Below are 25,756 nucleotides of genomic sequence, written 5' to 3'. Positions count from 1 at the left end.
AATAATAAAATCCTGTTGAGAAGATACATTTTATTTAGCAGTGGATGTAGATGTGTTAAAGTTGTAAATAGTCTCGTGCTCTTTGCTGTCCTTAGAGATAAACTCGGTTGTAATTAACGCGTAGATCGGAATACGCAATAGTAGCATATACGCATTATATACATGTTGAGTTTAAGTATACGGCGGATGTTTAATGTCTACAAAAATGCTGATGCCACTTGGTGATAGGTACCAACTGATGTTCTCTCTTTTACGCTCTGTACTATATATATGTATGTAATAGTATTCTATGAGGGGATAATTCAGCTTTAACATCCTGCGGATCTAAAATGCTAAATGTTTTTAGTGCTAAGCTACTAAATAGCTATTTTATCATTCAAATTTATTTTACAATCTTTTTTTTTTAACATTTGTCGGCTCTCTGAGTGAAGTTTTGATAGCTGATTTTTTTTTATTAATAATATAAAAATTCCTGATAGTTCAGGGTGGCCATGAACCGGGAAATATCATGGAAATGTCAGGAATTTCGAAAAGTATCCGGGAATTAAATTGTAACAGTTCAAAATTTGAAAAATTTTAAATTATACACTAGTTATAAAAATTAAGGGATATTCAAAAAAATTTCAAATTTTAGAGTGATTTTCAACAGATTGTAACTCGAAGGAAAATGGTCATACGACAAAAACAAAAAAGGCAAATTGTAGCTTCAAGTGTCTAGTTTTCTGATCTGGTCTTTGAATTTTTTAATTATGTGCGGTTCCGGAGTAATCCTAAGAAAACTATCGAAAAAGAAATTTACCAAATTTTTGCTCGTCTTAAAAACGGTCTTCGAGCTTCAATAAATTTTTTTCGATAATTATGATTGATTTTTGATTGCTCCGGATCCGTGCATAATAAAAAAATTTAAAGACCCAGATCAGAAAACTAGACACTTGAAGCTACAGTTCGACTTTTTGTTTTTATTGTACGACCATTTTCCTTCGAGTTACAAACTGGAGAAAATTACTAAAAAATTTGAAATTTTTTTAATATCCCTTAATTTTTGTAACCAGTGTATTTTGAATTTATTTAAATTATAAAATTTCTTATTAAATATTTTAACTTATACATTTTTAACATCAAATAATCAAAAGTAGGCAATATTCATTTATTTTATTGCCATTTTTTCTGGTTTTTCTTATGATTTAACTATCAAATTAAATTATTAAAAATGAAAATATAATAAAAACTTTGAACATCTAAATGATACGAATTAAATTTCTAAATCAGGGAAAAATGTGAAAAACTTTACTGGAAAACCAGGAAATATCAGGGAATTTTGAAATCATTTCTTTGTGGCCACCCTGCTAATTTGCAAATTTTAATTCACAATTTTTTTCCATATGTGGATGCAATTTTTAGAATTTTAATCCCTTCTCCTGATGGAATTTTCATATTAATGCTACAACTTTATAAATTTCCCGCTAAGAAAATTGAGAAAAAAAGTGAAAATATTTTGTCCGATTTTCAAAAATTGAGTTTTCATCAAATGTTGAAATTTCTGGTTCCTGGGGAGTCATTTTTAATATTTTCACAATTATGTCCCTTCTTTCCTGTCCATCATAACAGAATTTCGATTCCGACTCAAATCCTGTCTCGCAGCATTTTTGATCTAAATTATTTCTTATTATTTCGTTTTTTCGATCCATAGTTAATAGATAATAAAAATTTATACATTTTTCCAAAAGCGCTGCTTAAGAATCTCCTTAATGTTCAATTACAGAGACCAGAAAACCGTAAAAAAATAATATTTTCAATTTTGAACTTAAAAATTGACTATTATTGAGACAGCTGTTCTGTATCCGTGTAAAGTGATATGTTTCAAATAATTTTTTGTGTGCAAAGTAGTGAATTTTATTCCAACAGTCTTGACGAATTCGTATGAGATTGAGGTAAAAAAAAAATCTGGCGTGCCAGGTGGTTCTGCACATGCTCGAACAGCTGCTCTAGAATTCGAGACTTCACCTGTTGACTTAATGAATTTCAAAAATTCAAATGATAATAGTAATAGTAATAGTAATAGTAATGGTAAACAATATTATTAAAGAGATTTCAAAACTCCTGTAACTAAAAATCAGTAGATCTGAAAAATGATAAGGGGGATAGCCACTGTGAGGATTGAAAAAATAGGTGATTTTCGGGAATTTTTTTGACTGGAATAATAAAGGAATTTGGGGATCAGGTTTTTTTTTTTTTCTAAAGTATACATTGAAGATAATTCTCCTAAATTTTTATTAAAAAATATCATGTTGTAACAAAGTTATAAGCATTTTTGTGGAGCAACAAAAAAATTTCCCCCACCACGGTGTCATCTCTAACTCAAAAATGGATTATCAGAAACAAAAAAACCAAACGGCGTTGTAATCTGTATGCATGTGGTTATCGTTCCACGTAGGGGATTTTGAAAATTTGGATTTGAAAAAAAATGGCGACATATTAAAAATTTTTTCGTTATTTTTTCTCATTTTTTTGGATTCAAACAGCCCTAAAAAATCTTAAAAATCAAAATTTTCAAAATCCCCTACGTGCAACTTTAGCTACTGAATAAACGAATACGGCAAGAAAAAGTTGCGAATCGGTTGATATTTATGCAAATTACAGATGCCACCAGTTCAAAAAAAGTAGTTTCGAGAAAAATGCGTTTAAAGTTTTCAGTCGATGCAACGGTCAGTTGACGCGCTGTCACAAAAATGACTATAACTTGAAAAATATTCGGAATTTTCACATAAAACTCTAGATACATATTTTTGAACATATAAACTTTGATTTAATATAAAAAAAAAAATTTTTTTTTTGAAATTTCACAGTGGCTATCCCCCTTAAGTATAAGTGAGTATGGGTCAGTATAATCAAAATGCTATAAATCGCGAGGCTGTTATATGCCTGCAATGCGCCTACAATCAAATCCCGCGATTCGAACATAATAGAAGAATGAACATAAATAAAATAAATAAGAAGACGATGAGGAAGAAGAAGAAGAAGAAGAAAGAGTTTAAGTTGATACTAAGGAAGACTAGGATATACTACACTGGTAACTATATACTCTAGTATTTTGTTATTTCCCCGGACGTGCAAATCATCGATCACTATACAGCATACAGTCTACGTACGTAACTAAAGTTCAAAAGCCCATCAACTATTTTTTTTTACTTCCACTATCATCTAACTGTAAATAAAAATGAAAAAATAATTTAATGGATAATAGAATTGAGAGAAAAGAAGAGGAGTAAAAAGAACAAGTACTGTACTGAGTATGAAAATCAATGGGTTTTTGGATAAATATACCGCTATTCCAATTGGCTTTTTACGTTAACGGAAAATTGGGTTATCCCGGAAACAAAATAGGAAGTTAACTGTCATTTTTTACGGACATTAAATGCGGATGAGGATGAGGACGAGGATGGGATTTAAAATAACCGAGGCTCGGCTTTTGTATGAGAATGTAATGTAAGAAGGTTTTACGTACATAACGTAAACGATGGTCGAGAGTAAGGCTCAAGTTCACGGTGAATGGCTGCATTAGCCCAATTCGCGATGAGTCGACTACTCAGCGATGATCCAATGATTTAACAGTAAGAACGGGGGTTATCGGTCATCGCGAAGCCCATGGCTACCATTTATCATGCAGAACTTATTTATATGTATGTATATAGTAAGGCAATGTATAGTGTGCAGTGTAGAGTAAAGTGTGGTGCCAACTCAATTAACACCACGTCTTGGACGCGCAATGAATGGCACAGTCATCTGGAAAAACAGCTTGCAATAATCTTAGTTTAAAGATCTCATTACTCGGAATTTAACTTCATAGCCAATATATTTAATACTAACGTCTAACATTCCTATGATTTTAACACCAGAAACAAGTCTTTCCTATAAATTTCAAGCTTATTATCAAAAAAGTTCATTCTGACCATTTTTGAGATAAAACCAAATTTCGTTTTCGGGCTACGAATGTACGGATTGTAACATTTACCGAAATTTCTTTCGAAAATCGATAGATTTTACCGAAATAAGAATCTAGTCAAATTTTGAAACCAATTTGTCAAGTAATTTTGAATTTAGTTAGAAAATTAACCATGAACGGAAGTTTTTTTGGCATTTTTCAAAAATTACTCGACCAATTCAACTTCCAATCGTAGGAGGATCTTTAAAGTGAGGAATTTCACAGTCTGTTCCATAAATATGAAGCTCATAAAGTCAAAAAAATTAATAATGAGCATTTTTGAGAAAAAACCAAATTTCGTTTTCGGACTACGAATGTACGGATTGTAATATTTACCGACATTTCTTTCGACAATCGATAGATTTTACCGAAATAGCGATCCAGTCAAATTTTGAAACCAATCTGTCATGTAGTTTTGAATTTAGTTGAAAAATTAACCATGAACGGACGTTTTTTTGACATTTTTCAAAAATTACTCGACCAATTCAACTTCCAATCGTAGGAGGATCTTTAAAGTGAGGAATTTCACAGTCTGTTCCATAAATATGAAGCTCATAAAGTCAAAAAAATTAATAATGACCATTTTTGAGAAAAAACCAAATTTCGTTTTTGGACTACGAACGTACGGATTGTAATATTTACCAAAATTTCTTTCAACAATCGATAGATTTTACCGAAATAAGAACCCAGTCAAATTTTGAAACCAATCTGTCATGTAGTTTTGAATTTAGTTAAAAAATTAACCATGAACGGAAGTTTTTTTGGCATTTTTCAAAAATTACTCGACCAATTCAACTTCTAATCGTAGGAGGATCTTCAAAGTAAGGAATTTCACAGTCTGTTCCATAAATATGAAGCTCATAAAGTCAAAAAAATTAATAATGACCATTTTTGAGAAAAAACCAAATTTCGTTTTCGGACTACGAATGTACGGATTGTAATATTTACCGAAATTTCTTTCGACAATCAATGAATTTTATCGAAATAGTGATCCAGTCAAATTTTGAAACCAATCTGTCACGTAATTTTGAATTTATTTAAAAAAATAAACCGCGAACAGAAGTTTTTTTTGAATTCTTAAAAAATTACATGAGCAATTCATCTTCCAACAGTTGGAAGACGTTCAGAGGTTGGAATTTTTTTTTATCGGACTGGTCTGTCGGTCGGATTTTTCCCTTCGTAGATATTGGCAATGAAAAATAGAGCTATCTGAGCTCATTAATGTAAGTAAGTACAGTAAAGAGCGTAACGAATTGGATCAATGACAGGAGCAAAACCCGAAGAATATATATTATAACAAGTATCATCATCAGGCATGATGGTAAGCAAGCGCGAGGTTAGCAGATGAGAGGATGAGTATAAAGAGGAAGTCAGCTCTCCGGCGTATCTTTAGTTTTAAGACACTTCTATACCTTCACCCTGTCATCGAAGATAACTTACGATGTGGATGAATGGTAATGGCTTAAGATGGTTTATTCCTCCAATGCGCTAGCTGCCAACAATTTAATAGATTCGTTCCGATAGGCTACGCGTGTCATTGCTCGTGTCTAGTAGACTCGATTCAGTGTCTGAGTCCTCTGACAGCTAAAAATACTGCCCTCGCTGTATTTCAAATCATTAATCATTATCATCATTGTATATTTAATAATATAAATAATTTCATTGTTTTAACATTTGTCTGTCCCGAGAAAAAATTATTATATCATACTATATTTATTTGGAAATTACCATATATAGTTCTATATAATTATATCAAAATTTTTGTATGATTATACATAATTATATCTATTCATAACTAGTTACTTATAAACATATCTTATTATATATGACCAGATATGACACTTGAAATAAAAAAAATGGTTACATATATAATTACATACAATTGGATATGGCCATATAGTGTTCTATATAATTATATCTAATCATGACTAGATGTATATGATCATATCTTATTATATATAACCAGATATGACACTTGAAGTGAAAAAATGATAACATATATAATTGGATATGGCTATATATAGTTCTATGTAATTATATCCAAATTTTTATATGATAACTTATAATTATATCTAATCATGACTAGTTATATATAAACATATCTTATTATATATGACCAGATACGACACTTGAAGTAAAAAAAATGATTACCTCTATAGTTACATATAGTTGAATATGACCATATATAGTTCTATATAATTATATCCAAATTTCTGTATGATAATATATAATTAAATCTAATCATAACTAGTTATATATAATCACATCCTTATATATATATAACCAGATATGTCACTTGAAGTGAAAAAAATGAGTACAAATATAATTGAATATGACCATATATAGTTCTATATAATTATATCTAAATTTTTATATGATTACATACAATTATATCTAATTATGACTAGTTATATATAAACATATCTTATTATATATAACCACATATGACACTTGAAGTGAAATAAATGGTTACATATATAATTACATATAATTGAATATGACCATATATAGTTCTATATAATTATATCCAAATTTCTGTATGATTACATATAAATATATCTAATCATAACTAGTTATATATAATCATATCCTTATATATATAACCATATATGACACTTGAAGTGAAAAAAATGATTACACATATAATTACATATAATTGAATACGACCATAAATAGTTCTATATAATTGCATCAAAATTTTTGTATGATTATATATAATTATATCGAGCTATACTCAGTATACATGATTATATCGGATCAAGTACAACCATATCTAATGATGACGATATAATTATTTTCATTGATAAAAGAAGTAAATAGTTAAGAAAAATTATAATTACCGATCATTACGACATATAACTGCGGTAACAACTATACAAAATTATATATAGTTATGCATAGTCATATATAGATATATATAGCTAGATCCTGCCAATATTTGGATATCGGTATATCAAACTGTTCATATATAATTATATATAATGAAATCCAAGCATTTTTTCACGGGTATGTTTATTATTTTCTCACGATCATTGACCTCATATTTAATTTATCAATCACGGCCAATGTCCTCAGCTATTTTATATATTCTCAGATGGTGAAGGTGGTCTTGGTCTTGCTATTGGTCTTGCTCTTGGTTATTATACAGTTGGCCTCTTCCATTACGTGCCATTACATTCTATAGCATATTCCATTTAATTTCATCTCATCTCCATTCTCCATCTACTTGCATATAAAGTGGGCGCAGTAAGAGAGTGTTAATGAAACGTCACTCGTCGCATCATTTAGTGTCACTAGTCACTATGCGGTCTTTCCTGTTATTATTATTATTATTCTTGTTGTTGTTGTTGTTGTTGTCGTAAAGTTGACTTTTATTGCGGTATAGTCGGACCATAGCATTGAGATCCAAGGCGGCATCATCATAATCAACAGCAAAAGCGTCGGGACGCTGATGCCATTTTCTCTTATTTAGATCCCACCGCACCAGGAGTAATGACACGCGTACACACGAGTTATGTTGCATACAAGGTCAAGGACTGAACTCTACAACCATCTAAGATGCTTCTTTTAACCCGTCGACTGAAATAAACTTGATTGTCAGACGGCAGATGTCTTTCAAGAGACACAAAAACAAGTCGTATTTTACCAATGCTTATTTTTATATTTCTAATGGTATTTTAAATCGTTTATGATAAATAATTATCAATATTTTATTTATTTTTACTCGAACTCAATTATTTTATTCATTCAAAAATTATCGTAGCTCAAAAAGCCAACTGGTTAAAATCATCGTATCGAGATGAAAAAAATTTCATTTCAAACCTCAATTCTCTCGATCCGAGTAATTTTAGTTACCGTACTGTCAAAAATTTTCTTACAAGCTATCGATCAGAAAAAGCTAAAATTAGCAAAGTTTTAATTGCGATTTCGTCTATAGTTTTTGAAAAAAAAATCTGAAAACTGCCTGACCCTGCGGGTCAGACCCGACACTTCTCAAGGAGCTCGGAAACATTGTTACTTGTAAATTTTTGAGCTCTTTAAGCTCAAAAATTTGTTAGGCCGGTAAAACATAGCTTTACTGAAAAATTATAATTTTGACCGACGATATCTTTGGATGGAATAAAACGATTTGAACGTTTTTGGTGGCAATCGAAAGGGCTCAACAAGACTTAAAACTGATTAAATTTCGAGGCGAATCGGGCAAGTAGTTTATTAGTTATACTAAAAAAACGAAAAACAAAAGAAATTTTTAATTTTTATTCTTCGTATAACTCGTAAACTACATGACCGATCTACCCCAAAATCTAATCAATTCTAAGTTTTGGTGAGCTCTTTCGATTGCCACCAAAAACGTTCAAATCGGTTGATTCGTTCCAAAGATATCGTCGGACAAAAAAAGTTTACACACACATACACTGAAAAAAATAATCGGTAGCAGCTACCTATTGGCAATCAGTAGCCACTACCGATTATTTTTCGGTAGCCGCTACTAATTAATAATCGGTAGCAGCTATCTATTGGCAATCGGTAGCCATTACCGATCATTTTTCGGTAGCTGCTACTAATTAATAATCGGTAGCAGCTACCTATTGTCAATCGGTAGCCATTACCGATTATTTTTCGGTAGCCGCTACCGATTATTTCGGTACCAGTGACCTAATTTTTGGTAACAGCTACCGATTTTTTTTCGGTAGCTGGTACCAATTCCAATCAGTAACTGGTACCGAAATAATCGGTAGCTGTTACCGAATATTCGGTAGCCGTCACCAAAATAATCGGTAGCTTTTACTAAAAATTAATCACTAGCAGCTACCGATTATTTCGGTACCAGTTAACTGGTACCGAAATAATCGGTAGCGGCTACCGAAAAATAATCGGTAGTGGCTACCAATTGCCAATCGGTAGCTGCTACCAATTATTTTTTTCAGTGTACACACGGACGTCCATCTTGAAATTAGTCAGAATAGCTTCCTAGGATCTCAAAACGTTGACATCTGATGAAAACTCGATTTCCGAAAATCGGACCGAAACCAATTACTTCCCTTTTTTAAAAATTTGAAATATTTTTAGCGGGAAGTTCAAAATATTCAAATAAAATTTCAAGCCATTTTCAAATCACGCCTCAAAAAGAACGCAGCTCAAAAAAGTCAACAAAATGTCGTAATACTTAAAAAAAAATCCGGCAGATGTCTCAAAATTGTCATATGGTAAAAAAGCGGCATTCCAAGAGACCTTCAGCCGAGCTTAGCCCACGACCTCAGGCTGTGGGTATCAAAGATATTCAAATAGGAAAATAGTAAACAAGACTCAGTGGACATAGGCAGATCCGTATAAAATTAGCATAGCATCAGCTTTGAGCGTACAATCCGTTCTCAACGTTCTTAGTCCAACGGTTCACAATCCACTTGGACCAGCAACAACAGACCAGAACACGATCGTGAAACAAGTCTCCAGTCTCAGTCTTAGTCTCAGTCTCAGTCTCCATATCCTTGACTACATGAAGAAAAGACTTAAAAAATTAACGTTACTACAGCTCCTAGCCTCGAGTCTACACATCAGCAAGTAAAACTCATGGTTCTTCTTCTTATACTCTATCAAGTCTCCGAGCGACCAATCGTTTTAATTTTAAACGTGAATCGTAAATCAAGATCCAGGATATATTTACGTAATGGACAACCGACTACATCTTAATTAGGAAAAAAAATATGTTTAAGTTGCATCCGTTTTATAGCTATGCCCAGTGCCCAGATCTACAGTAAAGTTAAGACTGCGTCTCATTGCATTCTCATTAACGTCGTCTTGGTCTTGGTCTTAGTCTTGGTCTTGGTCTTCTCGGTTCTTTGCCTACTGCACACCACAGCATCCATTAAAAAAAAAGCATAAATAAAATAACACATATGTATCCACCCAATGACTATTTATCTTAGCCCACGGATTCGCAGAAGGTACAGGCAACGTCTTTACTTATTATATCTCACATACAGGGTGGTAATTGATCTCTGCAATTCTCCAGCACGCGCTAAAGATTATTTAACTTGTCTCAAACATTAACATACATCTTTATTTAACTTATTTTCAGTTATTACATCCACTCAACGTCTGAATTAGACGAGTTATGATGTTGATAACCTAAAATTTTATGAATTATAACCTAAAAAAAAGGTAAAATATAGAGAGAGAATTGCAGAGGGCCCAGAGCAATAGCCAAAGACGGCTTGCTTGATGGTAAGAGTCTACAGGCGACATAATTAATGCCCTGGGTACAGTAATTGCCGCCCATTCGCGGAAAATTGATGATCTTGAGACTCCAGAAGCTGCTACGCCGCCTTAATTGCTCAGGATTTACTCTCCTGACCCTAGATCATTTTGTATCACTCTTTGCTCTGCTGGACTCAATAAACTTTTGCATACACGCTTGTTATTATTCGTTTTTTTTTTACATTTGCATGTGTGCTGGCCATGAAAAGACGCACGCATAAGTAATGATGTACATTTTTTAACATAAAGTAAATAATTTATTTAATTATGGTGTTTATTGTAGACTGAAAAATAACCGGGGTAAATCCAAGCGGTGTAGGTGTTAAAATCGGCGGTGTTAAATTTCTACACCGAAAGCGGTGTGAAAATAACGCCGTCACCGGTGTAAATATTCTGTACCGGTGTTAAAAAAAATTCCCCGGTGTTAAAATAACGCCGCCTGGTTACCCCGCTTTTACACCGGTTTAACACCGCCGACTTACACCTTTGCATGTGTGCTGGCCATGAAAAGGCGCACGCATAAGTAATGATCTACATTTTTTAACATAAAGTAAATAATTTATTTTATTATGGCGTTTGTTCTACACTGTGAAAAATAACCGGGGTAAGTCCAAGCGGTGTAGGTGTTAAAATCGGCGGCGTTAAATTTTAATACCGAAAGCGGTGTGAAAATAACGCCGCCACCGGTGTAAATATTCTGTACCGGTGTTAAAAAAAATTCCCCGGTGTTAAAATAAAGCCGCCTGGTTACCCCGTTTTTACACCGGTATTTTAACACCGCCGAAATACGCATGTGTGCTGGCCATGAAAAGACGCACGCATAAGTAATGATCTACATTTTTTAACATAAAGTAAATAATTTATTCAATTATGGCGTTTGTTGTACACTGTAAAAAATCACCGGGGTAAGTCCAAGCGGTGTAGGTGTTAAAATCGGCGGTGTTAAATTTCTACACCGAAAGCGGTGTGAAAATAACGCCGCCACCAATGTAATTATTCTGAACCGGTGTTAAAAAAATTTCCCCGGTGTTAAAATAACGCCGCCTGGTTACCCCGTTTTTACACCGGTATTTTAACACCGCCGAATTACGCCTTTGCATGTGTGCTGGCCATGAAAAGGCGCACGCATAAGTAATGATCTACATTTTTTAACACAAAGTAAATCCAAGCGGTGTAGGTGTTAAAATCGGCGGTGTTAAATTTTTATACCGAAAGCGGTGTGAAAATAACGCCGCCACCGGTGTAAATATTCTGTACCGGTGTTAAAAAAATTCCCCGGTGTTAAAATAACACCGCCTGGTTTTCCCGTTTTTACACCGATTTAACACCGCCGAATTACACCTCCTACACCGGTGTAACTTCATTTTAACACCGTTCTTTTTACAGTGTAATAAAAAATCGTTTTTTTTCTTTTAAATTGAAGCGAGGAAGAAGAAAGTCGATATTAGGTTAGGTCAGTCATGGCCACGGAACTCGTTTATTGTTAGTCGATTTCAGGTCGAAATTTGTTTATTTAGTGTATTGAGCAATTAGGAGGGTAATAGGCGTAGAAAGATGGCGAAGAATTGTTAAGAGGGAATTTTAAAAAATATATTTAAGATGGACAAAACAAAGTAATAAATGTTTATGTCGTGACAGGAATTCGACACTCGCTAAAATCTATGTTGTAATATCGTACTTATTATTATATATGTATATATTTATTGTTATATAGTTATGTAGTGTACATATGTGTATATGTAATAAAAATATATATGTATATACTTTCACTCTTGACTTTGTTTATTATATTCTTGAGTTTAGTGTGTCATGAATATAACTTTCGATTTAAATCGTCAATTGTGTAATACAATGTTTGAGATGAGATTTTTTAAATTATTATCGATAGAGGCCTTGGCAAAAGTATTATTTATTTTATTGATTCAAAATTTTGTTTTTTTTTTTAAATTGAGATTACGCGGTAATTATTGAAGATAAATAGACATCATATATGGTCATTGGAAAGGGAATTTGATTTCCTGTAATTTTGGTCTGATGGAAAATTATTCTAGGATTGAAAATTTAGAAGATATTGGTAGTTATTTAAAATTAGGAAAAATAATCAAAATTGTTAAAGAGATTCCAAATTTTTTAAATTTCGATAACTTTTTAAGAATTGGAGTTACGTAAAAATTTGTCAAAAGTTTTTTTTAGGAAATTTAATTCTCTATCACTTTGATTTCTGTAAAAAATTTTGTGGGATCAATAGATCAAAAGATATGACCGTTTGAAGTTTTTGAAAAATTATCTAATGGTTCAAATGGCGGCAACTTTTAAAAATTGAGATTACGCAGTAATTATTGAAGATAAATAGGCATCATTTATAGTCACTGGATAGGTAATTAAATTTCCTATAACTTTAGTCTGATGAAAAATTATTCTAGGATTTGAAGCTTAGAAGATATTGGCAGTTATTTGAAATTTGGAAGAATAATCAAAATTGTAAAATAGATTCCAAATTTTTACAATTACTATAACTCGTGAATAATTGGAGTTACATAAAAATTCATCAACACTTTTTTTTAGGAAATTTAATTCTCTACAACTTTGATGTCTATAAAAAATTCCATGGGATCAATAGTTTAGAAGATATGATCATTTGAAGTTTTCCAAAAATAATCTGATGGTTCAAATGGCGGCAACTTTTCAAAAATTGAAATTTTATCGTTCTTAAACGGAACTAAAGTAGGAAACAAAATATACTTTCCAATGAGCATTTAATGCATATTTATCTCCCATATTTTATGAGATATCGCTATACAAAGTTGGATGATAAAACTTAATATTTTAATTTTTTCTTTAGTATCTCAGCCTTAAGGCCAATAAATACTATGCAAATTAAGGTTTAATTTTAAAAAAAGTTAACACGGAATTTATTGCCTGAAGCCGTAGACATTTTATCATTTGCTAAAAAAACTCGATGACATTTCAATTGTTCCGTATTTAATATTTAAAATATTTAAAAATAAATAAATAATCGTGTCGAAATATTAATTTCGAAATTCCTTTTCTCGAAAAAAATTTATATTTATATTTATATTGGTACATAAAATAAAAAATAAATAAAATTAAAAACATATAAAAATGTAGGGTATTATTTACCGACAAGTATGTATATACAGAGAGTACGGCCTCGTCAATCACGACGTACGAAGGAGACCCAGAGATCTCTCGATGTTGTCGCGGATTGTGGGCGGTCATATTTATATCCTCGCACTTAAAAATATTTTTTTTCTATATATGCAGTCATATATACATATATTTGTATGCATATAATATATGTATTGAATTAAATGTATATGGAGGATTGCCGCGTCGCAACAATCGCGAGAATGCATTTATCATTCGATCATCGCAATCTTCAATCGCACACGTATTTGGATCGTATCTTGGGTTATTTCTGATGCAATGGCGCCTTGTCGTGTCGACAGAGTAATTTTATTACACACTTAATACTATCAATCTTTCGATTTTATTTTGTATTACAATATTTCGTTTATTATATAAATATACAAATATACATTAGGGAGGGCCGGAAAAAATACGGTACCATATCATTTTATTACTATGATGTCAAACTGTCATTTTGTACTTTCAAAATTATTTAAAAAATTTTTAAGACTCAGAAATAAATTTCACAAAATTTTTTGTCAAATTCAAATTTTTGCTCCAATAAATTTTTTAAATTCTGGGTTTTTGATTTGAAAAAAAAAACATCAAATCGAAACTTTTGAAAACTGAAATTCCCACAAATTATTTCCACAAAATTTTTGAGAAAATTATTTTTCTTTTTTTTTTACATTGAAATTTTTGCTCCAACAAATTTTTTAAATTCTGGTCTTTAATTTAAAAAAAAAACTTCAAATCGAAATTTTTGAAAACTAAAATTCCACAAAATTTTTGAGAAAATTATTTTTCTTCTTTTCAAGTTGAAATTTTTGCTCTAATTAATTTTTTAAATTCTGGTCTTTTAATTTTTTAAAATGACGTCAAATCGAAACTTTTGAAAACTGAAATTCCCAAAAATTCCACAAAATTTTTGAGAAAATTATTTTCCTTTTTCTCAAGTCGAAATTTTTGCTCTAATGAATTTTTTAAAATCTGGTTTTATTTTTTGAAATGACGTCAAATTGAAACTTTCGAAAACTGAAATTCCCAAAAATTATTTCCACAAAATTATTGAGAAAATTATTTTTATTTTTTTCAAGTAGAAATTTTTGCTCTAAATTTTTAGAAATCTGGTTTTATTTTTCAAAATGACGTCAAATCAAAATTTGTGAAAACTGATGCCCAAAAATTTTCTTTGACAATAATTTTTTTAAAAATCAAAATTTTATTTATTCGGGTGACAGATTCACGGGAAGGGGAAGGGAAAACTTTGGCGTATAGACAAAGTAAAAACCAATGAAATTATTTTCGAATTAATGTTTATTATATATATATATTTTTTTTGCGGTGCTGTTGGTATGTTGTTCCTTAGTTATTTAACTTATTTAACTTCTTACTCCTTAGGACAATAAAGAAAACGTGTAATAGATTGCCAAGGTAAACGTTGAGCGATTATGTCGTCGTGTGTGGGCTTTCATAGCCACGTTGTTGGTTCTTGTGCAAAGGTAACATTGACTTTCTCATGGTATATTGTTCCACCACGACTTAGAGTTGATACTTTAATAAAATACTATACTACAAAGTACAATCTACCACCACTAATACCATACACAATAAACACTAACCACTGCAATATACTCCGGCTACTGTATACCTACAACCGCAATGATAAATTTTATAACTTTGAATAATATTATAAGTACTCGGAAAAATTTATTGCGTGGGAGTAAATGCCAGCTATTGTTTTTTTTACAAAAAATTTACTTTTATGCAAAGAAAAAAAAATCGACTTTTATTACTCCTTATAAAAATACGAATTTTGAAGAAAATTAATTGATCAATTGACCGTAACTTTTGAACAATCGATTTTACGGTAATTTTTACTTCCATCAAAGTTGTAGGAAATTTAATTTCCTACAATTTTGTTCCTTATAAAAATTATTGTAGAACCAATAGTTTAGTAGATAGTGCCATTTAAAGACAGTAAAATAATCCAGTTCAAAAAAATGATCTATTTGTTTAAACAAACAATCGATTCAAGAACTCGAATTAAAATTTATCTATTTCCTGTAATCATAAGTAACAGTAAACTTTACCCCCATGAATTTAAGTATCTACAAAAAATTGCCTAAAATCAATCGTTCAAAAATTACCGCCATTTAAAAGATCAATTTTACTTCTGCGCGAAATTTGTATTCAAACGACTCTGCCGCCCCAACTATCGGTCCAAAAATTTTTCATTGCATCAAAAATGATAGGAAATTTAATTCCCTGCAATTTTGTTCTCTACAAAAATTACTATAGGACCAATAGTTTAGTAGATAGTGCCATTTTAAGATAGTAAAATAATTCAGTTCAAAAAAATGATCTAGTCGTTTAAACAAACAATCGATTCAAGAACTCAAATTAAAATTTATCCATTTCCTGTGACGACGCTGTGCGACAAAATACAAAAAACACAGGTCCGGTACTTGGAGGAACTCGGGTTCGAATCCCGGCCTCGGTTTAAATTCATACGTCATTCTAATGAACTATAAAATTAAATTCAATTCCCATTTCCTGTGATCATAAATTCAGTGAAATTCACCCCCTTCACTTTAAGTATCTATACAAAAATTTTCTAAAACCAATCGTTCAAAAATTACCGCCATTTACAAGATCAATTTTACTTCTGCGCAAATTTTGAATTCAAACGATTCTGCCGCCCAAACTATCGGTCCAAAAAATTTCCACTGCATCAAAAATTACAGGAAATAAAATTCCCTTTCAATTACTTCATTTTTATCTCTACCAAAAACACATATTTTTGAAAACATGATTTTGAATTCTGCTAAAAGTCTACACTTAAATTACCGTAGCAAAAAAATATTTTTAGCCAACGACTTATTGTTGCAATGACAATGAATCTCAGGACGTGATGGTCAAAACAAAAATTACGTCAACAATATATTTATATATATTAAATAATAAATGAATCATTGCATCGAATGATGGATGCCGTTGTTTATCGATCTTTTACGCAAGTCTTCCATTACTACGGCCCACAACAGAACACAACACAAGTATAAGTCATTAAATGTAATGTGTTGTTCATTATACTCGCGTGTAACTCCGAGCAGTCGTGGTGTCGGAAATTTAAATCAATGCTCTATAGATAACGCGATTCGTTAATGTCGAAGATTGATGTACGTTTTGTATTTATTACAAGGGAGTATAAAAGAAACCGAAAGAGTTTCTTTGTCTTAATAAAACGCAATAGGTGTTTATGTATCTATATCTATGTATATATATATATATATGTATATAAGTCCGTAAGAGTATGTTGTAATAGCAACTTTGAGAATAAAATCCAGCCAACACAACTAGTAGATCAAACTTTTATAAATGTTAGTAACAAAGGCTGGTCTTACTACGCTTTAGATCTTACGAAATAAAAACGTCTAGATTTAATGGATTTTATTCTCACTGATAATTTATTGCTTTAATATAAATAAATCGGTTATAACAAAAAAATGTACATAAACATGGGCATGTACGTATAAAATTTATAAAAAGTAAAGATAATAATAAAAAACCGCGAAAAATTAACTTTTTTGGATACCGCGAATTTTAGGATCCGCGTACAGGATTTCGTATAAAATTATATAATTGTCGCGCAGTTGTACCATGCGGTGCCATAAATTCAAATGTGTAACGTCGTCGGTCATTCCGGAGTCTGCGATCTGTAAAAAATTTTTATATTTTTTAGTATCTTTTAAGAGATTGTGAGTTTTTGGAAAAAAATACTGAAATATGATTATATATGACCATATATGATTAAGTATTACCATGTATAAATTTAAACCTGATCAGAAATGATCATATATGATATATATGACTCAATGTGATCACATAAATTTACACCTGATCAGAAATGATCATATATGATATATATGACCCAATATGGTCACCTATAAATTTACACCTGATCAAAGACGATCATAAATGATTGTATCTGATATCATATATGATGCAATATGATCACATAAATTTATACCTGATTACATATGGTCATATATGACATATATACAATTAAACCTGATCAGAGATTATCATAATTGATTCATCTGATATCATATATGATCACATATAAATTTACATCTGATCATATATAATCATATATGACACATAAATTCAAACCTAATCAGCGACTATGATAAATGATTTATCTGATATCATATATGATCATGTAAAAATTTCTACCTGATCACATATGATCACATATGACATATATAAAACTAAACTTGATCAGATACTATCAAAACTGATTGTATCGACTATCATAAATGATCATATTTAAATTTACACCTGATCAGATATCATATATGATCACGTATAAATTTACACCTGATCATATATGACATATAAATTCAAACCTGATCAGATACTATTATAAATGATTAATCTAATATCATATATGATCACATAAATTTACACCTGATCATATATGATCATATATAAATTCAAACCTGATCAGATACTATCATAAATGATTTATCTAATATCATATATGATCACATATAAATTTACACCTGATCACATATGATCATATATGACATATATGAAACCAAACCTGATCAGAGACTATCATAACTGATTCACCTGATTCCATATATGATCACATATAAAATTACACCTGTTCATATATGATCATATATGACACATAAATTCAAACCTGATCAGAGACTATTACAAATGATTTCTCTGATATCATATATGGTAACGTATAAATTTACACCTGATCACATATAATCATATATGACAGCGTATAAATTAATACTCGATTACACATGATCACAAATTATCATACATAATTAGGCATCATATAATTTTTCATATATATGATCATATTTATATATTTTTTCGTGATTTTTTGGGGTAAAAATTACTTTTTCACGTGCGCGATTCACTTGTAGATGTTTCAGATGAAAAAACAATTCATACGCCCAGCAATCGATGGTTTCGGTATTGCGAGTCGCATTCGCGAGTTCCACAGAGGTTATATTTTTCGTAGCCAGGGATTGAAGCCACCGTTTCAGCTGTGAATAAATTAGTTATCATTGCCGATGAAAATGATAATGATGTTGCTGTAGTCTAAGTAGAGCCGGAATTAAGGCAATAGAGCTTACGATAGTGGTATCTGTGATTAGTTGGACTGCAGCGGGTCTGATGACACTGATAAATCTACCAACAGTTGTTGTATCATCTTTTAAAGTTGTTGCGCAAGCTGAAAGTGAACTGCTCCAGTCGGCACAAGGTCCACATTGAGCGTTTTTTAATTCACGTCTGTTTTTAATTTATTTTATTTATTATACAACATTATTCCTTTGTTGGGTTTGTTTGGGAAGAATTAACGTTAGAGAAAGTATGAGATGAATTAAACGAGATGTGCTCTTAATTTTGTTGTGTTTAATCATGAGTAATTAAGTGAAAGGAGTCGAGGCTGAGATAGAGGTAGAGGTAAAGGAAAAAGAGATGGGAGGGAAAAGAAGGAGAGGAAAATAAAAATGATGGTATAACCTGCGAAATAGCGTTGAGATAATACGTTCGACGATGTAAGAGGAAGGCGTAATTATAATATTCTTAGTGCATACTGCTAATTTGCTGGCGATAAAGCCAATCAGTTGACCTAGTGCTGCCGGTCGACGGCGATTAAGTGTACGTAGATGGTGAGGTCCACGAACTCTGTAATAACGACGTTTGCAGACTCCTCCCCCTCCTACTCCAGTCCCATTGCGGGTGAATCCGCGATCGTTGTAAGTCGTTAATGTGTAGTAACTCGTTAATGACCGCAAGTCAAATTGGGATTTGTCTAATTTCACTGGAACTGGAAAAATATTAATGAGTTGATCTCGAAATTAGAAAAAAAATCAAATTTTACTTTCATCTGGAGATTCGTTGTCATCCTCATTAATTGATGATATTGATCCAGGGAATTTATTGATCGTATCATCGATGTTGCCATTTTTAACAGAAGGCGGGGCATAAATCTCGATAATATTGTTAAGGTCCGTAACTTTGTTTGGGAATTTTTCAAGACACTCTAGTGCCTGTAAATAAATATATTAAAAATATGAAATTTTGAAACGCAAGAAAAATTTTCCACTATAACGTGAAATCAAATTTATGCTGCAGCTTACAGACAATTAGCAATTTTCGGATTTTTTTTTTAATTCAATTACAAAAAAAAAAAAAATTAAAAAATTGCACATGTAGAAAATTAAAAAAACTATAAGTGCAATTTTTTTAAATATTTTTTTTTTGTAATTTATCATTTCTAAAAAAATTCAAAAATTATTTGACGTTTGCTGAGTATCATAATTTTATAATTAACGCAGATAAAAGTAGGAATAAAAATTAAAAAAAAAAAAACTAAAAAAATGCACATGTAGAAAATTAAAAAAACTATAAGTGCAATTTTTTCAAATATTTTTTTTTTGTAATTTATCATTTCTAAAAAAATTCAAAAATTGTTAGACGTCAACTCACTTCAATATCATAATTTTATAATTAACGCAGATAAAAGTAGGAATAAAAAAAAAAAAAAAAAAAAACTAAAAATATGCACATGTAGAAAATTTAAAAAACTATAAGTGCAATTTTTAAAAATATTTTTTTTTGTAATTTGTAATTTCTAAAAAAATTCAAAAATTATTTGACGTCAACTCACTTCAGTATCATAATTTTATAATTAACGCAGATAAAAGTAGGAATAAAAATAAAAAAAAAAAAACTAAAAAATGCACAAGTAGAAAATTTAAAAAACTATAAGTGTAATTTTTTAAAATGTTTTTTTTTTGTAATTTATCATTTCTAAAAAAATTCAAAAATTATTAGACGTCACTTTAGTATCATAAAATTTTCTTAGGGCTAGAAAAAATTTCTCAGGGCAAGTAAAAATTTTCTTAGGGTGGGTAAAAATTTTTTGCATCAAGAAATCCTTTTTATCTGCATACATTTTAAAATATTGTTGAAACGAATTTAACAGACAGATGGTTGGCAAATTCAAAAAGCTAAATGTCGATGCGAATATCACGATAAATCGATACTAAGATTTTATTTTCTTCGTGGGAGCACTGAGAATGACTTTAAGAGAATGTATAGATACATATATATATAAAGCTCTATTCTCAGGCTCTCTTTTCTTGAGCTAAGCGTGAGGCTGTCAAGATTGACGCTAATGCAACTAAGTGAGCGAGTAAGAGAGAAAGAAGCTGAGAAAGACAGTGACTAGGCTAGGCTAGAACTAGAAACATACAACTTTAAAGAGAAGTCTGATGTATAAGTCTCTCAGTGTCTAGACAGACGCACTAACTCGTTTTCTTTTATCTATCCATCCATACATACATACCTTCATATATAAATATATAAACTTATTTTTCCTAGTTTTGTTATTTACCTCTTTCTGCAGACGTTCTACTTGGCAGGACGTCGCCACGTCAAGATCCTTCGTTCTTTCTGACATATCTCAACGTTCATCCGACTATCCCACGTGAATTTGGACCATATATCATCTTGTTATTTGCCAAAGACAACTTATAAACGGCCAACGTCAAATTTTTATTTCAATAAATTGAATAACGCTTTACTTTTTTTTTTTAAATATTCGCGCGTCGGCTGTTTTCGCGGCAAAATTCAAATTTCGCGGTTCCGATATTTATTGGCAGGATAAATTTTCGTAGAAAAAAGGGGCAAAATTTACACCTGGAGTAAAACGAGCCCAAAATTTTTATTTAAAATACAAAGGGGGCAAAATGGGCCACGTAATTTTTTTTATCTCCTGAATATTTAAGACAGAAAAATAAATTGCTGACAATTTATTCATGTTTAATTTTTTTTTTCACCCATTTTGCCTCATATTTTTTTTTAGTAACATAAAATAATTATGTGGGTACACAGAAAAAAAATCATGATTTTTTTCCGAGCTCTCCTTTGCTTCCCTTCTTAAAAATAAAATAGAGCAACTAAAATAAAGTAAAGTAAAAAAATGGGAGTTGAATAGTTGATGAGACTATTGCGGAAGTATTTGAATGAAGGCGGGATAACCTAATGGTAAAGCGTTAAACGAGTATCGACCCCAACTAACCTGTGATCTTACTTGATAGTGTTAATCGTAGGTTCAAGTCTCTCGTCTATAACAAAATATCTTTTATTCTGTACTCTATTCAGTGCATTAGAGTGCAGAGTGCATAGTACAGAGCTCCTTATAGACAACAGCAACAACAACAGACACTATCGTGCGAAGAACGGTAGTCACGACTCTGATTACTGGGCTTGTAAAGACTTTGAAGTAGTGAGAGCTTTGCTATTAAATAAGTACTGTATTTCAGGACAATTAATGTTTTAATTTTAATTTTCATTGCAACACAAAAAACAGTTAATTTGAGTCAAGAACAATATTCTTTATTCAATAAATTTTTTTTATCGATTCGGAAAATCAAAATTTTTCTGCACCAAGAAAATTATCTTGAAATGTTTATCTTGAATCAAAATTTTTTTAAAGCAAAATGCGTTAATTTTTTGTAGCAAACATGTTTTTATTTGAAGGAAATACAATTTCACGAGAAAAGATAGATATGGAGGAGGGGAGAGTCATCAGTGCTAGGCATCACCGGAAGTAGTTCAGTGCTCGCCACTAGATGGCGCCCAGCCTTTTGCGATGTCCCTGATAAGAAACTTACTTCAGATGTATTATATTCTAAACTTGAACACAATTTTGTGCTGAGTATTTATAGATTTTCCACAGAATGTTTTATGGTATGTAATACATTTCATATTGTAATATGACTTATATTTTGGTTTATAATGTTCCATTGAATATTGCAATGCAATTCAAAATGAAAATTACGTTTCAGATATTAAACGCATATTTCAACAAATATTTTGACTTTAATCCAAAACTCAGTTTTCAGACTCATTCTTTCTTTCTCAGTTAAAATAACAAACTGGAAATAGTTGATTCACAACTCGCTATTATCACTCGCTTCGTCGTTCGCCATAATCTTCCAAGACAAGACAAAGTATGGCTTAAATTTTACTGTTCTATCAATAAGTCGATCAGCTAAAGGTTGAAAAATACTTTTCATCCCAAGGGTATTGTATCCGTTTCGTATTATGTCAGTGAAACAACTTAAATTGGTCATAATAAATTTTAAATTTCGTTTTAAAACTTTTTTTCTGTCATCGACATACTGTTAAGTCTCGCGCACTTTCATATGTTGTACCGGGCATATCGATGATGGTAATGGTTGGTGAAGGAATTATATCCTTGTTTATCTAGAACCAATTTTAGTTTTGGTCTCAGCTGAATTTTGTTCTGTTCTCTCAAATTGTGCCAGACTTGGCATTCGTGGTTAATTCCTCTGTAGGTAAATTAATAAAAAGATACTATAACATTGAATCAAATGATTTTCATTATATATATACAGAAATAAAATATTTTACTGTCAAATGTCAATGAGATGTTCGAGTTCTTACGATTAATTTCATGTAAATAATTATTATAATATGCAGATTATTTGTATATTGGACAAGTGCACGTATGGTCCCTGCAACTGCTTTATGAAATCGTTTGTGGACTTGGTGAACCTTCTGAATCGTGACGAATTCGACAATCTACAGAGCTTACTCTTGATTACCTTGATGTGGAAGCCAAAGATAGATTCTTCGGTTGTGGCTGATTGACTTCTATCTTGAAATTGACGATTTTGTTTGCGAAGAAAATTATTTACTTTCTGAAAATCTTTATTTTCTGTATATGAACTCTATTATTTTATGCGAATATTGATATTTCATCTTTAGAACATGACAAGTATTTAGCTCAATCTTCTATGCTGCCTGGATTACATTGTCACCAAATATATTGCACGCCTCGGACGCGATAGCGGGAGAGGTTGTGCTCTATAATCGACTTGTCATGAAAACGGGATTTTCCTACCTTTAATCATTTCTGCTAATTTCATAAATCACCTCTGTGGAAAAAAAAGTACACCAATGTCTAGAGAAAATTCTAAAGAATAATTTGGATTTAATTAAAAATTTCATTAAGCTACACTATAATAAGAAAAAAATTATTTAACATAAGACTAGTTGGACGTCAATTGGGATGTCCGTGTGTGAGCAAGATATCTCTCGAAAAACTCAATTAATCAGTCCAATTTTTTTTCAATAGCTTCAGATTTTAGTAGAATAGAAGCCTTTTAAATATTACTACTGTAATCCTTCTCGTTCATTTATTATCAATTAAAAACTGAAAACTGATTATATTTACTGATGCTTAATCCGCCATTTTTCCTCCACAAATATAAGTAGGCATGATTATCATGAAACTTTGCTGATATTATAAGGCTCCACTTTACCATCAAGTAATTTTTTTTTTTTTTTTTTTTATTATATCGTGTGACAAATCGACTTGCCAACTGTTATCCAATTAACTAAATTAAAAAACAAAAAAATAAGGAATGTCTAGATGTTTATTAAAAAATTTTGTAATAAAGAAAAATCATTAATAATTAATTTTATTGTAATATGAGCGTTCGAGGCGTGCATTTTTGGATTTTCTAAATTTTAGCATCTATTTTGTACTTCAAAGGTGATGAGGAACTTCCTGTTTTCTTACGATCGATTACCCATTTAAATCTTTGAGCTTTTTTATTTTTGAAGCAAAAAAAAATTTACTTGAGTGATAATTTTTTTCTTTTATTATTTTACTACTCATTTGCTCGATACGAAATTGAAATAAATTTAGTATATTAGTTGTAAGTATATTAATGATTTATTATTAACGGGTGGCCTTCGTGGTCCCCCATGTGGAGCAAAACGGGTTCGTGGGTGTGTTCTTTCTCTGTTGTATGTATTGAGCTAAACAGTACATACGCTACGGGAACAATGTGACATTATGGTAAACGAGTGGACGAGCCTTTGTCGTGGCATGGTGGAGAACGCGTGTCACGGTAACGGGCTTTCGTATAGGTACCAAGATCGTGAGTTGAGAGAAAATCTTTCCTTCTTGCTCTCTCTTTACATTCTGACAAAACTTATAGAATAGAACCGTTGTTGGTACCAGTGGATTAAATCCACGACTTGTGAATTAATATATACGTGTATGTGTATTTATTATTGTAGGAAATCGATCCTATATGCCAATAGCTAACGAGAAAATTATCCGATCAAGACATAAGTGGTTTCAGAAACAATAGCTTTGGATCAAATATCCTGTCATCTAAATCTATAACTCAAATTTATTTATTTCAAATTTTATGTCTCGTATATTTATCTATTTTACTCAGCTGTAAATTATCTTCAATATTTTTACCGAAAATTTCAAATTTTTTAAAAATTTCGAAATAAATTTGATAAATTTTTCAAAGTAAAAATTTCTTGATATATTTCTATAAATTTGAAAGCTCGTTCTGTAAATTTTAATTTTTCAAACGACGGTTCATAAAAAATTTCATAAAAAAAAAAGCCGTCTTTTTACACGGAAAAAACAGAATATTAAAAATTAATAAATAATAGTAAAAAGTGGAATCTGTTATCAATAATTAGTACTATTATGTACTTAATGCAAAGTAGTTTACTAATTTTTGTAGATTCCGAAAAACTACTATCAATTATTTCAAAAAGTAAGTAAATATTATTACCTTTAGGTATATAAATACGTGACTTATTAGTGAAAATTAATTAATTTATGGCATACATCTATTAAAAAGTAATGATTGGTAAAATTAAGAATTGCTATCTTAGATACTGATTTTTCCAGCCGAAAAATTGCAAAAGTTACAAACTTTTATTTTATAAATTCGATGTCACTGATCAATTATTAGCTTAAAATATCATCTATTCATCATTATAAATTAATTTACAATATACATAAATCGAATAAGTGGTAAATAATAAAATGAAAAATTAGTATACTAGATACTGATTTTTTGCTCATAAAAATACCGAAAACTTTTAACTCTTATTTTATAAATTCTATCTCATTGACTAATAATTAATATAAAATGTTATTTATTCGTTATTATAAATTAATTTATTATATACATAAATCGAATAAGTGGTAAATTTTTTAAATTTTTCTATGTTTATTTGAATAGTAATAAATAACTAGATACCAATTTATCGATTCTTTTTCATATTAATTTTAATATACGAAATTACAAATTTTGCTCTTCTATGTGTATCAAATTTTAATATAAATAATAGCCATTTTGTAATATATACACTTATCCAAAAAATTAAAGGAACAAGAAAAGTTTATAAATTTTTTAGTGATTTTTGGAAGGCTGTATTTTCGTGAAAAATGATCGTATCGAAAAAATAAAAAAA

General features: G+C 30.7%; 2 protein-coding genes across 3 annotated transcripts in view; one reads left to right on the top strand and one right to left on the bottom strand.

The window, feature by feature from the left end:
- Nucleotides 1-25,756, top strand: part of LOC130674357 (proteasome activator complex subunit 3) — a 175,972-nt gene that overhangs the window by 103,560 nt on the left and 46,656 nt on the right. The window lies entirely within an intron of this gene.
- Nucleotides 16,700-20,982, bottom strand: LOC130674356 (uncharacterized). Its single transcript, XM_057479661.1, has 6 exons — nt 20,826-20,982; nt 19,308-19,476; nt 18,947-19,253; nt 18,556-18,712; nt 18,316-18,465; nt 16,700-17,109 (listed from the first exon to the last, which is right to left on the bottom strand). The coding sequence occupies exons 1-6, from the start codon at nt 20,889-20,891 to the stop codon at nt 16,972-16,974; spliced, it is 987 nt and encodes a 328-aa protein (XP_057335644.1). The 5' UTR covers nt 20,892-20,982; the 3' UTR covers nt 16,700-16,971.

The sequence above is a fragment of the Microplitis mediator genome, chromosome 9 (assembly GCF_029852145.1).
Source record: "Microplitis mediator isolate UGA2020A chromosome 9, iyMicMedi2.1, whole genome shotgun sequence".
NCBI lineage: Eukaryota > Metazoa > Arthropoda > Insecta > Hymenoptera > Braconidae > Microplitis > Microplitis mediator.
The sequence above is the reverse complement of the archived record's forward strand: the minus strand, read 5'-3'. Positions and strand labels throughout refer to the sequence as shown.